At 33.0% G+C, this 16,035-nt stretch overlaps 2 protein-coding genes across 5 annotated transcripts; both read left to right on the top strand.

The window, feature by feature from the left end:
* The first annotated feature begins 3,872 nt into the window (after positions 1 to 3,872).
* Positions 3,873 to 12,011, top strand: LOC129288809 (probable CoA ligase CCL8). 4 transcript variants are annotated; one of them, XM_054925559.1, is made up of 17 exons: positions 3,873 to 4,171; positions 5,225 to 5,391; positions 5,608 to 5,760; positions 5,958 to 6,147; positions 6,254 to 6,342; positions 6,534 to 6,602; positions 6,726 to 6,779; positions 6,905 to 7,012; positions 7,292 to 7,390; positions 7,660 to 7,752; positions 7,909 to 7,986; positions 8,767 to 8,871; positions 9,466 to 9,556; positions 10,429 to 10,502; positions 10,648 to 10,827; positions 10,928 to 10,981; positions 11,625 to 12,011. In XM_054925559.1, the coding sequence occupies exons 1-17, from the start codon at positions 4,003 to 4,005 to the stop codon at positions 11,667 to 11,669; spliced, it is 1,818 nt and encodes a 605-aa protein (XP_054781534.1). In that variant the 5' UTR covers positions 3,873 to 4,002; the 3' UTR covers positions 11,670 to 12,011. The 4 variants fall into 4 exon arrangements, with proteins under 4 accessions (XP_054781534.1, XP_054781535.1, XP_054781536.1 ...); XM_054925560.1 differs by having other exon boundaries at positions 5,228 to 5,391; XM_054925561.1 differs by having other exon boundaries at positions 4,000 to 4,139.
* A 2,160-nt stretch (positions 12,012 to 14,171) lies between these two features.
* Positions 14,172 to 15,228, top strand: LOC129288847 (uncharacterized). Its single transcript, XM_054925644.1, has 3 exons — positions 14,172 to 14,568; positions 14,661 to 14,801; positions 14,891 to 15,228. The coding sequence occupies exons 1-3, from the start codon at positions 14,404 to 14,406 to the stop codon at positions 15,059 to 15,061; spliced, it is 477 nt and encodes a 158-aa protein (XP_054781619.1). The 5' UTR covers positions 14,172 to 14,403; the 3' UTR covers positions 15,062 to 15,228.
* Positions 15,229 to 16,035: the final 807 nt, after the last annotated feature.

Genomic DNA, 16,035 nt, shown 5'->3' on the forward strand with positions numbered 1-16,035 from the left:
ATTTACAATTAATTACACTATAACACATCAAATTCAAGATTTGGTCACTTAAGACCTCAATTTCACCCAAAATAGGGCCATTCTCACTGTATTCAAGTATAATCACTACTTGGCCACATCATTACACCATATCACTTATATTTCTGATCAATATATACTTATATCCATATTTCAGCCTATTTTCCCAATGTTTCACCAAACATTCTCTCTAAGATAAAATACCACAAAATCACACAGCATACAAGTGTAGTTCAGAATTCTGCATCATATTTATACTATACATGCACTTGTATTAATAATTCAGCCCCATCACCACATCTATCACAATCATACATCTCGGGCTAAAATATATCATAGCATAAATTCATACAAGTACAAACCAAAAATAATATGCATCTTTAATTGGCAACGAGACACTTATATTTACATCCATATACACAAAACTCAATAAACAAGGCATTACAAAATGATAACCATCTATTCTTTGCCCGTCCCTTTCCTTTGCTTCTTATCTGCCTCCAAATTTAAAAAATAGTAATCATGAAATGAGACAGAGTCTCAATAATCAAAATAATTCATTGTCATTCATTAGCAAGTAAAACTATAAATAAGTATATAAAGTAAGATAGCAAAACACATGTTATACAATATATAATAATATTATCACAAGCATGATCATAATATCCATTAAACCTCCACAACATGTTCCAACTGAGTCTATAGGCTACAAAATTAGACCAAATTAAATAGTCTAATTCGAGCTCACCTTCTATGGAAGAATTGTCGGGCAAAAGACATGCTAACTTACTTTCAAACTATGGACTCCCCTTATTATGCATAATTAGGGTGTTATTTGCTCCAATGACATAACCTCTCATGTACTAAGGAGGGTGTATTATGACTACTTGGATTTCCTATGGTAACAATCTATAACATGTTTATTACATTAAATGACCTGTGGTACTAGCCCAATCATATGGATTTCAAACATTGCTTCACCAAGGATGAACTCCCACCCTTACTATCATGATTTATAAATAATGCAATCATCATACATTCGTTATCATATTAAACTTTTAATTAAAACACAACTGTTAACACATTCGTATTTTCCAAAATTCACTTTCCTTTCTTACTTTACAAGTTCTAAATCATGCATATACATAATTTCACCATATTTCACAAATAACTTGTAAACGATTCCACGAGATAATAAACAGTATAAATCATCCGATTACCTCAACTTTTTTAACACAAAAGGGTTACCTGTGGCACTTTGGTTGCTCCAATGGTTCCTTCAACCTTAGAGAGGTTCCACATGACCAAAATCTATGACATAAATATTATATGTTAATTTTCTAACTTAATATAAATACTCATTAGCTAAATTTATTAACTTTAGCTACCCAGAACTCCTAATTTTTATCATTGAACTATTTGAAGCCACAACCAACTAACAATAGCTTCATTTTAACAACTTCTGAGCTAAATCTTTCAATTTATCAATTCCCCTAACTTCAAGATACCCAAATTCAAGCTTAAATTTGTTCAAGCCACTCCATCCAAACAACTAAGCTTGTAACAATACTTATTTAAGATAAAGAACTTTAACTTAAGCTTCCAAAGCTACATACAAGCTCCAGGATTCAAACCCAAGCTTCTCCAGTTTAGATCATCTCTAACCATTCTCACATCTCATCAAAGCCATAGTATAGCATAAACTCCTCCTCTTTGAGCCCTTGATTTTTCTCAACTTTTCTTTTGATTTTTGGACCTAACTCATGACTTATCTATCAAATTTTAACACCAAGCACTATGGGGCATTGCGCCATACCGTGACACATGGTACAACAAGTCAAATCTTATTTTGGCTCTCAATTTAGACTTAATCCGATCTAACTTCCATGCTACCCAGATCTTGGAGCCCGTGAGCACAATTAATTTACTAATTTATTAATTTACCTTTTAATTAGCAATTAGATTCCAAGTTTTAAACTTGGGATGTTACATGATACACTGAGTTCTTCATCAATATAAGCATCTACCAACTTTGGGAACCTATAATTAGGGCCCCTATATATCCAAAGATCTTTCTATACCTGGATATAATTACCATTACCTACTTGCCAGCACAAGTCTTTTAACAACATTTCCTTACTAGCTAGAATACTATTCCAAATCCATGATGCTCTGGGTCCTTTCATAGCATTAACAAAAAAACAATATGGGAAATATACCCTTTTTAGTACCCCTACCCATAAACTATTAAGTTATTGTAGAATTCTTCCAGCTGTTTCTACTTGTAAGGCTGCATCAAAGCTCACAAAGTCCTTAAAACTCAAACCACTTCATTTTTAAGAGTGTGTAGAAATCCCCTTGGCTTCCAATGAATACCACCGCCCTTATTATCACTGTTCAAGAAATGTGCAACAATCCTATCCAATTCCACACAAGTATGTTTAAGAAATTTAAAACACGATATAAAAAAAATAGGGATTACATTAACTACTACTTTTATTATGGCCTCCCTACTAGAAAAAGAACACAATTTCTGCTTCTAACCACTTACTTTCCTGCCTACTTTCTCTCAAACACAAGTTAAAGTTGCAATTTTTGATCAACCTCACAATACTAAAAGCTCTAAATACCTTCCTAGAGCATCCAAACTCCCTATATTTGCAGCCCCAATAACCTCAGCTCTAATTCACCAGGAGTGTTTATAGAGAAAGAAATACTTGATTTACCACAGTTAATCTTCTATCTTAAGACCTAATAATAATCTTGTAATAGCCGCTTAAAAAGGGTACAGTTTTGCATATCAGCTTTAAGGAAAACCATTGTATCATTTGCCGAAAAATAGTGGGCTATCATTGGACAAGCAAGATTAAGCTTAACACCCACCAATTCCCCTCTATTAGCATGAGTAGCAATCACAAAAATAAAAAAGGAAAAAGAAAAAAAAAACTTCATATGCCAATATGAATAAAAAAAGAAAAGAAATAAAAGGTCTCCCTATTTGGATATTGAATTGTACGCTACTAACACACAACATAATCTAGTGCATCCATTGAGAACAAAAATCCATCTTTAACATCACATTCTTAATAAAAGCCATTCAAAGCTGTCACATGCTATAAAAATTATACTATGATGTTTCTGATGTTATAAAATATTTTAATAGTTGTAAAAAATACATATAAAATAATATTGTAACAGCTGAAAGATCATATTGTAATTTTAAAAATAAAAGCAACAATTTTAATAGTTTAAAACTATTAAACATAATTTTATTTTTTTATGATTTCAATATTTTAATTGTCACTTGTATAATTTTTGACAAAAAATGGATATATATTTCCTCCATTATAAAATATAAAATATTTTTAACTGAATCTCATCTCAATAAAATAGTTATTTATTTTTAAAGTAACCTTATCTTTTTATATTTATCCTTATTTAATAAAATGTCACAACTTGAAATAAATATAAAGTGATTTATTTAATAGAGATAATTTTAAAAAAAGTAATGATTATACTATAAAAGATTAAAAATATTTTATATTTTTAAATATTCAACTTATAAAAAAATATGTTATATTTTTTAGTAGAAGGAGTAGCTAAATGACAAAAATATATAAAAAATGATTATAGTGTATAAAAAATAAACATAAAATAGAATAAATGCACATATGTAGGGAGTAATATACACAAAAGACACTTAATAACACTTTTTACGTATAAATATATCAATATATAATATATAAAAAACAATGGGCCAAAAATGAATGTAAAAAGTGAAAAATGTTAATTTCTTTTTTACCTCACCCTGACTTCATCCCTTCGTTGGAACACTTCTACTTGAAAGAAGCCATAGAAGTTCTGTAAATACACGCCAAGCTAGGCGCAGTTAAAGCGCGAAGCCGCTTTGTCTGAACCATGACGCAGTCAATATACGCACCTAACTCAGTTGATCAGTTATTGGTACCGCACGCAACCGTCTAAATGGGTGTTTCATTAAAGGCTTTCAGCGAACAATTCAGGCTCCTCCTTTGCCATAAACGCTCTCTTGTTTCAGCTACTTATGCTTCTTTAGCTTCCTCTTCTTCTCTCACTCTCTCGCTGCATCCTGCATACCCCAGGTTTTGTTTCTCGCAGTCTCGGTTGTATTCATGTGGGTTTCTCTTCTTTCCCGTTTTCTATAAATTCTTGGATTGGTTGCTGACGATGAGATCATTGTTCACTTATTGTGGTTCTGATTCCCATTTTGCTTTTCTCCCTTCTCCTTTCTGGCAATAATGTGTACGTCATCTGGCCAAGATAAAAATGTCTCTTGATTGTAGTAGATAGAGTACATTCTAAAGTTGACTATATGGTCTTTAGCGGGTGGACAAGTAATTAGCTGCTTTTTTTTTTTTTTTAATTATGTAGTTCCCAATTGCTGATCAAGTTGCAATTTTTCTATCATTTAGTCTGTCTGCATGAATTAATTCAAGTTGTTTTTCTTAGGTTTGCGAACGAACTTGAAGAGTGGGCAAATAAGTTATGTTCATAACGGTTTGCATAGTCTTTGTTGTTTGCTAGAGGGGACAAAAGGCTAGAAATTTGTATCGTTTGGCTGAGTCCTTCGTTTGTGTAAAGTCACTTCTGTAAAATTTGGAATATCCGCGGTAAATTTATTGTTTCTTCTTAAGATGACACTAGGTGAAAGAAACTGTTAGCCTGGATGGGATTTTGTTATCGAGTGGCTTATAGAGGTACAAGCAACCATTTATGTTGTCGGCATAAATTTCAAAGTTAGATTTAGTCTTCAATCCCTTGATTACATTCTTATTTTTATGATTGGGATCTTTGATTTTAAACTTTGAAAATTGAGGGAGAAAAACAAAAGGGATGGGAGTCACACAGTTCCTTTGGGTGGACCGATTGTAACTGCATTGATTTATTTCTGGATGCTATTTTAAATTTTCAATTTTTTTAGTTGTATAATGATCCTGTTATTAGAGATGAACTCCAATAAGTTGATATTTAGATTGACTTTGAAGACAATATGCCAGTAATGATACAGTTTTACTGAAGGGTTAGAATGACCATCTTAGTTCTGAACAACAATTAGTTTATTGAGCAGCCACTTTAATGAATGAAGATCTTTTCTGCTCCTTCAGTTTACATGAAGGAAACGCCATCCTCCAGAAGGTTATTTGACTGTTATATTGGTTTTATGCAGCAGCACCTTGTGCAGCCATGGAGGTTGTCACTGCAGTTGCTAAACATGGGCTTGCGGCCCATGACAGTGTTGCCATTAGAGCAGATCAAAAGAGTTACAGTTACAGGCAGCTCATATCTTCTGCACAGGAGATATCAAATATATTATGTGGCAATGACATGAAATCTGTGAGTTACATCTTAGAATTTCCTTTCTGTTATTATTTGTAAATAAAATTCTATCGAAATTATCTTTGAAAACAGTTTTGTTATTCTGGTCATCAACATGTGATTGAAGAGAACTTGAACACTTTGTCTGTTGATTGGAATTTATGCTTGCATGAGCATGCTATTGACTATGAGGGAAAACCATCTTTGGTAAATTCTTGAATTACTAAAATCCAGGGAAATCTTGGGGGGGCTCGAATAGGAATTGTGGCCAAACCCTCTGCTGAGTTTGTTGCTGCAATGCTTGGGACTTGGCTTAGTAAAGGTGTTGCTGTGCCACTTGCGCTGAGCTATCCAGAAACAGAGCTATTGTATGTGATGAACAATGCTGTAAGCTCTGGAAATCCCCTCCTTGTTTATGGCATCTGTTTTTCTTTTATTTATGAAAATGTCTTGTTTACTATCTAAACATTGTACTTAAACCTCTTCTTCAAATTTCATTCTACATTATCTTTAATCCTCTTCCCCTGCTATGCTATCTTTTTGTTGATTCAATCTTATAAAAAATTTGTAATGTTTGGTTACAGGATGTGTCTGCAATATTGAGTACTGAAGATCATAGTCAAACAATGCGAAATGTTTCCAATAAAAGCTCTTCTCAATTTTTTGTTATTCCTCCTGTTCCCGACAAACCCTTAGAGAAGAGCAGAGATGAAGATTCACAAAGCACAGAAATGCAAGCAGAAAGAATTCACCAGGGGAATATCACAAGAACAAGTAAGAAAAACAAGCTCTTGGCTCTCAAAAGTGACTAAAGTAGAGACCCTTAACAACGACATCAGAATAATTTTACATTGTTTTTTTCTCATTTTTATTGGCTTAGGTGAAGATCCAGCATTGATACTGTACACTAGTGGGACAACAGGTAAACCTAAGGGAGTCGTTCACACACATCGAAGTATCAGTGCACAGGTCTGCATAGCATGTTTCCATTAGTTATTTGGTGTAAATATCAAGCTTCACAAAAAACAGCCTTTTGTAGTTTGTTTTTATTGTAACTTGCTTTAACCCTTGTTACTTTAGTTATTCAGTCATGTTTCTGTTATTCTCTTTCTCATAATTTTATTCACTTATTTATTATTTCAAAATTTTCTTGATTTCAGGTTCAAACCTTGGCAAAAGCATGGGAGTACACATCCACTGATCAATTTCTGCATTGTCTACCACTCCATCATATCCATGAAAACTTAAATGTTTATTTTGACAGCAATGCATATAATTAGGTTCAGCATATTGTCATCTTTGGTTTGTTGGAGATTATACCTTTGGGATTTCAATCCTTAACTTATAATATACATGTTCATGGACTTTTCAATGCTATGCTGGCCCCACTTTATGCTGGTTCCACGGTAATTGTACTACAATACAATTTCCAATGCTTCTTCCTAAGCAAAGGCAATGTTAGAATAATAGCTATTTTTTCAATGTTCAACTGACCTCTAAACTTCCTGAGAATCTAATGTCTTTCATGAAGGTTGACTTTATGCCCAAATTTAGTGTGAGTGGAGTTTGGCAGAGATGGCGTGAGTCCTATCCAGTTGAAGGAACTAAGGCTGAGGATGTTATAACTGTGTTCACTGGAGTAAGTATCATTCTTTTCAGTCATGCACTTACCTGTTATGTGTCACTCATTCACCGCAGAACACCACAGAACCTTGGTTTGTTTATGTATCTAAGCGTGCTTTAATAAAGCATAACTTGGTCATTTGATATCATTCATATGTAATGCCTACAAGTTTTGAAAATTGCACCTCTTTTTATTTCTATTTGCTATCAACAATCAATATTATAAAGGCTGGCAAGTCTATCTTAAAATCTGCCGTTGTTAAGATCACTTAATTAGATTCTCTTGTAAATACAGGTTCCAACTATTTATACCAGATTGATACAAGGTTACCAAGCAATGGACCCTCAGTTGCAAGCTGCTTCAGCTGCTGCTGCAAGGAACTTGCGTCTTATGGTAAGAGAAGTCAGAGTCAAGCACATAAAGTATTTTTATTCTGAAAATGTAAACCAGAAATACTTCTGTGGATTTTGAAAGAAAGATATTTTTTAATTTTTGAATTAAACAAAAAGGACTTTCCTAATGTGAACTTTAGACATGTGGCAATTGACAAATCATGCCAACCTTGGAACTTTTGTTCTCTATTCCCCTGCATTAGAGCTGATTATTATTATTTTTTTTTTTTGAAATCTGAAATTTTAAATTTCACATATATCATTTTTCAGATGTGTGGGTCCTCTGCACTTCCTCAACCTGTTATGCAAGAATGGGAAGCCATCACTGGACATCGGCTGTTGGAGCGATATGGCATGACTGAAGTAGGTATCTTGTGGTTTGAGAACTTATTTGTGGATAATCTGGAGGTGCACATGCAGTTTGTTCCACTGGTGTTATATGTTCTTTAGGATTGTCTTTCTTCCCCTTCATTTACCCCTTTTGACATTAACCTCATCATGTTAATTTGATATTTCTAGTTTGTCATGGCAATATCAAATCCCTTGAAAGGTGAGCGGAAGGCTGGCACTGTTGGCAAGCCTTTTCCTGGGGTACAGGTCAGTTGAATCTTTTTTTCTACTGTTATTTGTTCCTATGGATGATAGAATTGTGATGTTCCATTCCACTGTGGAAGAATGTATGTGATATGATGAGATAGCTTAAGAATATACAAGGGAATTTTACTGTCTAATGGCAGGGGTGGAGCCAGAATTTTATTATGAGGGGGGTGAAATTAAAAAAAAAAAACATACAGTATAAAGTTTACATATATCATGGAGGGGCCAGAATATACAAGGGAATTTTGGGCGGAGGCAGAATTTTATTATGAGGGGGACGGAATAAAAAAAAAAAAATACAGTATAAAGTTTACATATATCGTGGAGGGGCCAGAATATACAAGGGAATTTTGGGCGGAGACAGAATTTTATTATGAGGACGAAATTTTAAAAAAAAGCATACAGTATAAAGTTTACATATATTGTGGAGGGGCCAGAAATGTACAACACATATATTCTACAAAGAAAATCTTGAAAGCTTGGCTGGGCCATGGCCCTTGCCCGCCCCTCCCACACTCTCTCCTCCCCTGACTAATGGGCTGGGCAAAAATTTCAACTTTAGGTTTTGGACACTTTGTTAAATATTCTGAAAGCAATTCATTTAATGACATTTGGCTGAAAAACAATAAATGGGGAAAAAGTTAACTTTCTCTTATTATGAGATGTAGCTAGGAAAAATAAATGAAAGAGAAGAGTCTCTTATTGCGAACTTTTATATGTACAATGTGAATATTTTTATCAAATGAATTTTTATTGGTTCCTTTTCTATACTTGTGGCAGGTTAAGATTCTTGCAGATGAGGAGAATGGAAGTAATGAAAATAAAGTGGGTGAGCTTTGCATTAAAAGCCCATCATTGTTTAAAGAATATTGGAAACTTCCTGAGGTACTCAGAACACCATTTACATTGATTCTTTGTCAATTCTGAAATTATCTAAACCACTTGAATCTATTAATAATTCTATTATCTATATATCTACGTGTAATATAAAATCTATATGAAGTTTCACTATGGGTAAGTCATAGATGGTGCAGCTCATATCAGACTCTGTAAAAAATAAGCCCACAACATAAAATGAAGTTTTATGCCCTAATAGTGTTGCTAGTTGACATGTTACACAGTTCTATGCATCCTGCTGTACCACCCTATTACTCCTTTCACATTCATAAATATGTTTCTATGTTATCAGCTTTTGGCTTTGATACGAATGAGTACACCGGCCACCATTGCACTGTACTTCTTTTAAATAATAGATGGGCTGTATTTTTGCTCTTCTAAGCTGAATTATAGTTGAATTTAGCACCAGGACTGAATTAGTCGAGTTTTAAGATGTTAAAAGATAGAGCATTCCGACAATAATATCTCTTTTCCTTTCTTTTTTCTTTAAAAAAAAGAAAGAAAGAAAAGAAAAGCAAAAACCTCTTTCTTTTCAGTGTACTTTTTTTTTTTTCCCCTGCAACCTTTACTATTCTTGTGCAGGTAACAAAGGAATCATTTATTGATGATGGCTTCTTCAAAACTGGAGATGCAGTTACTATGGATGAAGATGGATATTACATCATTTTAGGACGTGAGAAAATCTAGATTTCTTCATGCATAGTGCTTATGAATGTTTGTTCCTCATGAAATGTTCCTCTTTTGTTGGATGGCTAGCTTCTTTCTCGCAAGATTCCATTATATTTTGTTGCTTTGGTGGTTTGCCCCGTGTGATTTGCACATAATTTGTCATTCTGGAGTTTTTTATGGATTATTTTGGCTCATTCAAGTTTATACTGAAAACACCAATTCACTGATATTCCTCTTTTTCTGATGAGTCTCTGGTAGTATGAGATTTAGATATTCTTATGCTTAATTTCAAAGTCAGGATACTGTTGTTAGCAATGACATAATAATAACATCTTGTCAAGTTCAAGCCTATATCTAATCATAAGTAGGATGACTTACAATCAATCAGCATTGTGATTGCGTCTTGCACTGCTCATGAATGAATCTGGATGACAATTTCTGACTCCTCATCACTACATTGTATCAAGTCGAACTCAAATATTGATGCTTTGCTGTTTAGAGTTTCCCCTGTTTGTGTTAACTTCAATGGCGTCTCATGCAAAATTCACTGGTCTGTCCGTTTGATCCAGACCAGAGGGCAGAGGTGTGGCCGGCATTAATCTTCTTAGCATCTTACCTTTAAAGAACCCTTGTTTGCTTGCAAACTTTGATATGGTATGAGCCATCAGCTGTTTAATTTTCATTGGCTAGTTGGAAAATCAAAATGTACTAGGGAAGGAATGAAAACCTAGATAATATATGGATGTAAGGTGGTTCATTTTCTCAGCTACTCTGAACCTCTGATTTGTGGAATTAATGTCTTGCATTGGCCTATTATTTTCCTGAAAACTAGATCACGCAGGCTTGAACCATCTTACAATTCCAGTTGTTTATCAGGTACCAATGCTGATATAATGAAGGTCGGTGGATACAAGCTGTCTGCATTAGAAATTGAATCAGTTATATTGGAGGCAAGTAGATACTATTACGTCCCTTCAGATTTTCTTTTTTCCTCGAGGGCTTTTTAACTTTTTACATAAGCTTTTACAAAACATTTACGCGCGCACAGTCACACCCACATTTACACTGACAATCACACTTTTAATTTTTGTGTAGAATCCGGCTGTCTCAGAATGTTGCGTGTTGGGGTTACCAGACAAAACTTACGGAGAAGTAGTTTGTGCAATTATTGTGCCAGAGGCTGGGACTAAGAAAAAGAGAGAAGAAGAGTCGAAGCCTGCCATGTCTTTAGAAGAATTGTCCTCTTGGGCCAAAGACAGGCTTGCACCTTACAAGGTATTCCATCATCCATCACTGTGCTTTCCATTTATATACAGAACAGATCAGTTTTCATTCACACGACCAATGCATTTGATCCTTATGTTTGTGTTGCCAGATACCCACTCGATTGATCCTTTGGGACTCTCTTCCTCGTAATGCAATGGGGAAGGTAAATGGCTTTCACTTTTTAGCCGTACAACAGACACAGATCCTTCACATTTATATATCGGGAAAATTGGCCGCAAGGACCAAAAGGCTTAAATATTTGGGCAAAAGTCTTAAATGTAGAAATAAAGCCTGCACGGAACTATGGTCCTCAAGGGATAATATATTTTTTTAGTAAAAATATGAAAAATATCCTTTCTTTTTCTGTACTCGTCTCCAAAGTACAGATTATTAAAGATTTATGGATGACTTTTGCAGACTAGTGCAGAAAAAGGAAAGGTATTTTAGTATTTTCTACGAAAACATATCGTCTCTCCAGAATTATGGTCTTCTGCAGGCTCTATTTCAAATTTGGAACTTATGCCCAAATATTTGAACCTTATGGTCCTTGTGACTAATTTTCCCTTATATATTCATATATCTGAAGAATAACGCCAATATATATATATATATATATTTGTGTACGGGACTCACATTCATGAATGTTTCCAAATATATTACATATGCATGTATTACTAATTACTCTAAAAGGGAGAATCCAGATTACAGCAAACAAATGACGTGCTCTTTTAGACCATGAATTGATCTTAAATTGTTGAGAATGCAAGTTAACGTGTGCGTGCGTGTGTGTTTTTATGGAATTTCAGGTCAACAAAAAAGAGTTGAAGGGATTGCTGGCGTCTGAGCAATAAATTCTAGTTCATCTCTTTTTACGTTCCAAGGCTATTTTCTGCTGTTCATGCATCTTGAATTTTCACATTGATGGGAAGGTGAAGGAAGGAGGGAAGAGAGAATTTTGACCAAGGGCATTTCTGTAGTTTCACATTCATTTTTATTTAGTTAGATATAAAAAAAATGTTACCCGCTTCCTTGTCCTTGATATCATACCAAACATTGCCATGATAATAAAGATGGCATTACATTGTATTGCATGGCCGAAGGAATTTGCAATTGAACAATGGCTCTAAGTGAACTATATATGTATTTTCATTTTTTTATATTATTACCTTGATGTCAAAAAAAGCTCAATACGATGAATATGAGTGTTTATTACAACTAGAAATATTTCAGCATGAAGTAAAAGTCAAATTGATATAAATAGTATAGATTTTATAGATTTTATATGTTATAATAATTTTTTCTTCAAGTCAAAGACACCAAAATATTGAAAAATTGGGTTAACTCATATAGTTGAATTGGTAAATTATTGAATAAATATTTTTATCGATTTGGTGAAATTTTTTGTTCATGATGAATTAGACTACAATTCAATTATAATGTTGGTTATTTACTTTTAAGTGAGTATTTTGACAAGTTTGATGTTCAATCTCATATCTTGGAAAATGCACGCCAAAGCATGCAATGAGAGGAGAGCAGAGTGCTCCCACAGGAGCTAGGCTCCCTACTCTCATGCATCTCTCCTCCAATTTTTTTTTTAAATTGAATCTCAACTTTATTGATTTTGATTTAATATATTTTAAAACTAAAAAAATTACAAATATTTTTCTTACATTTTTAAACTGTTTAGATCACATGTTAGTAATTTAAATTTATTTATTAACATTATAATAATTTTATTGTATATTAAATCTCAAAACTAACAATGACAGGGAAAATAGGAAGGGGGTAGTTGGTGGAGTGGAAAGTCAAAAATGCACTAAAAAATAGATGAAATGTCAGGGAAGACTCACTTGCAGGCAAAGTTTTGTCGTACTCTTCAGAATCGAAACGAAAAGGAAGGGAAGAGTAGTTTGTAGAGTTGGGAATAGCCCATTTTAATAAGAATTTAAACTATAAAAATTTGATGCTTTTTAAAATAGTTGAATTTTAAAATTCAGCCTTTTTAAGTCCTAAAAAAAAGAATTTGGGTTCGGGGCAGTCTGTCAGGTCCGTTTAACTTTTTTTTTTTAATTTTATGTTAGACTTTGAAGAATGGCTGAATTGGAGTTAGATTTTTAACATCCAAAAAAACTCTATGTAGCACACTCGTACTTGATCTTTCACTCTCTCACTCTCAAACTTGTGACAGAGTTGGAAATAACATTTTATTTATAAATGATGATGAGGAAGATCTTGATTAGCATTGATGATAACTTTTGTTTTTATCTTATTTAAACTTTTAAATCTTGAATTTATTTTTTAAATTATGTGAGACTTTAGTTCGATATATCTTGAATTTTAGAATATTTTAAATAAAATAAAATGTTAAATTTTATTTTATTTTATTTTTTTTGTAAATGAGTTTATGAGCTCAGTTTTGTACCCTTTAAGTGCATGTTTGGATAAATACGTAACTGAGGTTTGGATGGTCAAAACCTTAGTTGAGGTGTCAAAAGCTCATTGTAAAAATTTTATTTTTATTTGGCTATAAAAATTTGTAAAGAGTGTTGGCAAAGAAACGAGCGTTAGAATTGAAGCCACAAAATGCAGCTTCTGAAGCAACGTAACGTGGGAAAGTGAAGTTGGTATTCATTGTTTTGTGGTTTTCTCTTTCTTGTCCTCACATGATATCTCTTGGCTTCCTCAATCTCTCATCTTACCATAAAGTATTTGCACAAGGCTTCAGGAAAAAATAGAAAGAAAAAGAAATATGAGATTATACAAATTGAATCATTAAATCAATTATGATTAAATTAAATGGAATAAAAAACTAATCATAAACAATAATTTTTTTAAGTTAGTAGCAATGTAATTTATTTTTTAAAATCAGTGCAACACATTTATAAAATTTTAAAAAAAATTAATATGTCATTTATCTTAGATTTTTTAATTCTAACTTTTAAAGAATAAAATTGTATAATTTAATTTTACCTTCCTGAAAAATTTAATTGTAAGTTTAATATTCTTTCCTAAAAATATCATATTAGTTACAAAAATATATACAAAAAAAAAATTGATGTCTATTTTTATCATTATATATCTCAACTGATTTTTGAATCAAATCATCCAAATAAATTTTAGTTCATTTAACTGACTTCTGAAAAAAATATCCAAACATAAATCATATTAAAATCATAAATATTTCTTCCAACCTCAGTTTGCTAACCTCAATTGATTCTAACTTTAATTTTAAAATTTTTAATTCAAATATACCATAAATAAAAGTTGAGTCTCAACTTTTGAATGAATTTAAAATAATTGAGTTTTCGAGCTTAAACTGAGGGCCGAGCTTATTAGGCCCGTCCACTTTCCAACTCTAGTAGTTTGTACCGCTAAACCCAGAAAAGATAAGAGAGGCTCTTCCCCAATGAAAAAGCCGACTCAGACTCTAGTGGCTAAGAAGAGCTTCTTCCTTTTGTCAAGCAATGAAAAAAGAGACTAGCCAGGAACGGATAGTTCAAGTAAATATAAGTCACAAGGAAGGGTACAAGAAGTTACTTTCATGTCTAAAGAGATCACTGAGAAAGGCGAGAGAGAGAGAGAGAGATGGAAGACTCGAGAGCTCAGGAGATACTAAAGAAACGGATCAGCAGCTTGTCAAAGGGATCTGTAGGTCATGACGCGGAGGTGGAGGCTACGAGGGGCGTCACGCTGCTCAAGCTTCGCAAAGGTTTTCTTCTCTGCGATTTCCTCGTTCACAGTGGCGTATCAGTAAGTCCTTCCTAACCTAACATTCTCCGATTGTGAATCAATCAACGAATCAGCTTCAGTTTTGGCTGTGGATTTGATTGATTGATTGATAGGATGAAAGTGGGAAGTGGCACCAGGGTGCGATGACGACATTGATGGACGTGATTGGAAGCTGGACGGCCTTCTCCTTCACATCACAACCACAGCTCACTGTTCAACTCTCCGTCTCTTGCTACTCCAAGCCCGATCTCCAGGTGCCTGCCTGCTCATCATGAACTGTTCTGAGAATATTTGTATATTTGAATTGAAGAATGAAATGAATTGATAATGATGATGATGGCAGGAAGAGGTGGAAGTAGAAGGGAAAGTGATGGGGGAGGAGGGAAGGATGACGTCAGTGAGGGTGGAGGTGAGGAACAAGCGCCATGGACGAATGGTTGCCTTGGGGATCATGTGGATGGCACCTTCTCATCCCAATATTAACATTCACAAGCCACTTTCTTCTAAACTTTAGCTCTTCTTTCTCTGTTTCTTTCCCAATTTATTTTTCACTCATGGTTCTCGTGTAGCTTATGTGAATAAGTCACTCTCATACTCATATCCCATACAAAGGAATATCAATACCGGGGGAGAAAAAAAAAACATAAAATGACTCTAAAATTATGCATCATTTATTGTCAATTGTGACTGGAAAGTTACTAATTATTATTGTATAGTTATGATTTGTGAACTTAACAATTCTATTAACAACTATTAGCACTAATTGACAAATTCTGTTAAGTATAAGACATGCGATTTAATATTAATTTTATGATTTCATGAGGTCTTCCAATATTTAATTTGTTTTGTGTGTACTATCTAAGTAATTTTTTCTTTTTTATATTATACTCTCTACATTTCAATTTATAAGATAGTTTAAATAAAATTATACATATTAATAAAATTTGTTAAATATACCTTTTAATTTTACTTTCACAAGATAAAAATATAAATTTTTAAAAATATGTTTCACTTAATATTCTACTTATAAAGAATCTTAAAAGGGGAGAATACAATGAGAGAGATAATATTAAAAAAATTATTAATAAAATTTTATTTTTATTAAAGTGTTTTATATTTTAAAACATATAATCTTTTTTAAAAATATATTATAATTTTAGATGAGGTAATATTAATTTTTATGTTTAGTCTAATAATTTGTCAACAATGCAACTTGTCACCATTGTTGCTTTTAGGTTGCATGCTTGATCATTTTGCGGGGCTTCATTAAGCACACTGGGCTTATAATTATATCTTATTTTTCTTTATTATAATTTGGGTGGGTTAGACCAAAAAAAAAAAAAAATTTATTACCATGTGTGTACTAGCGACAAAATAAAGCAGGCGTATGTAATGGGCTGTGCCCACTCTCTTTAATATATATACATATATATACATATATATATATATATATATCTAAAAGATAAAACCTCTTATGAAAAAAAATAA

The sequence above is a fragment of the Prosopis cineraria genome, unplaced genomic scaffold, assembly GCF_029017545.1.
Source record: "Prosopis cineraria cultivar Desert tree isolate PC_DT_omini unplaced genomic scaffold, ASM2901754v1 PC12, whole genome shotgun sequence".
Taxonomy (NCBI): Eukaryota; Viridiplantae; Streptophyta; class Magnoliopsida; order Fabales; family Fabaceae; genus Prosopis; species Prosopis cineraria.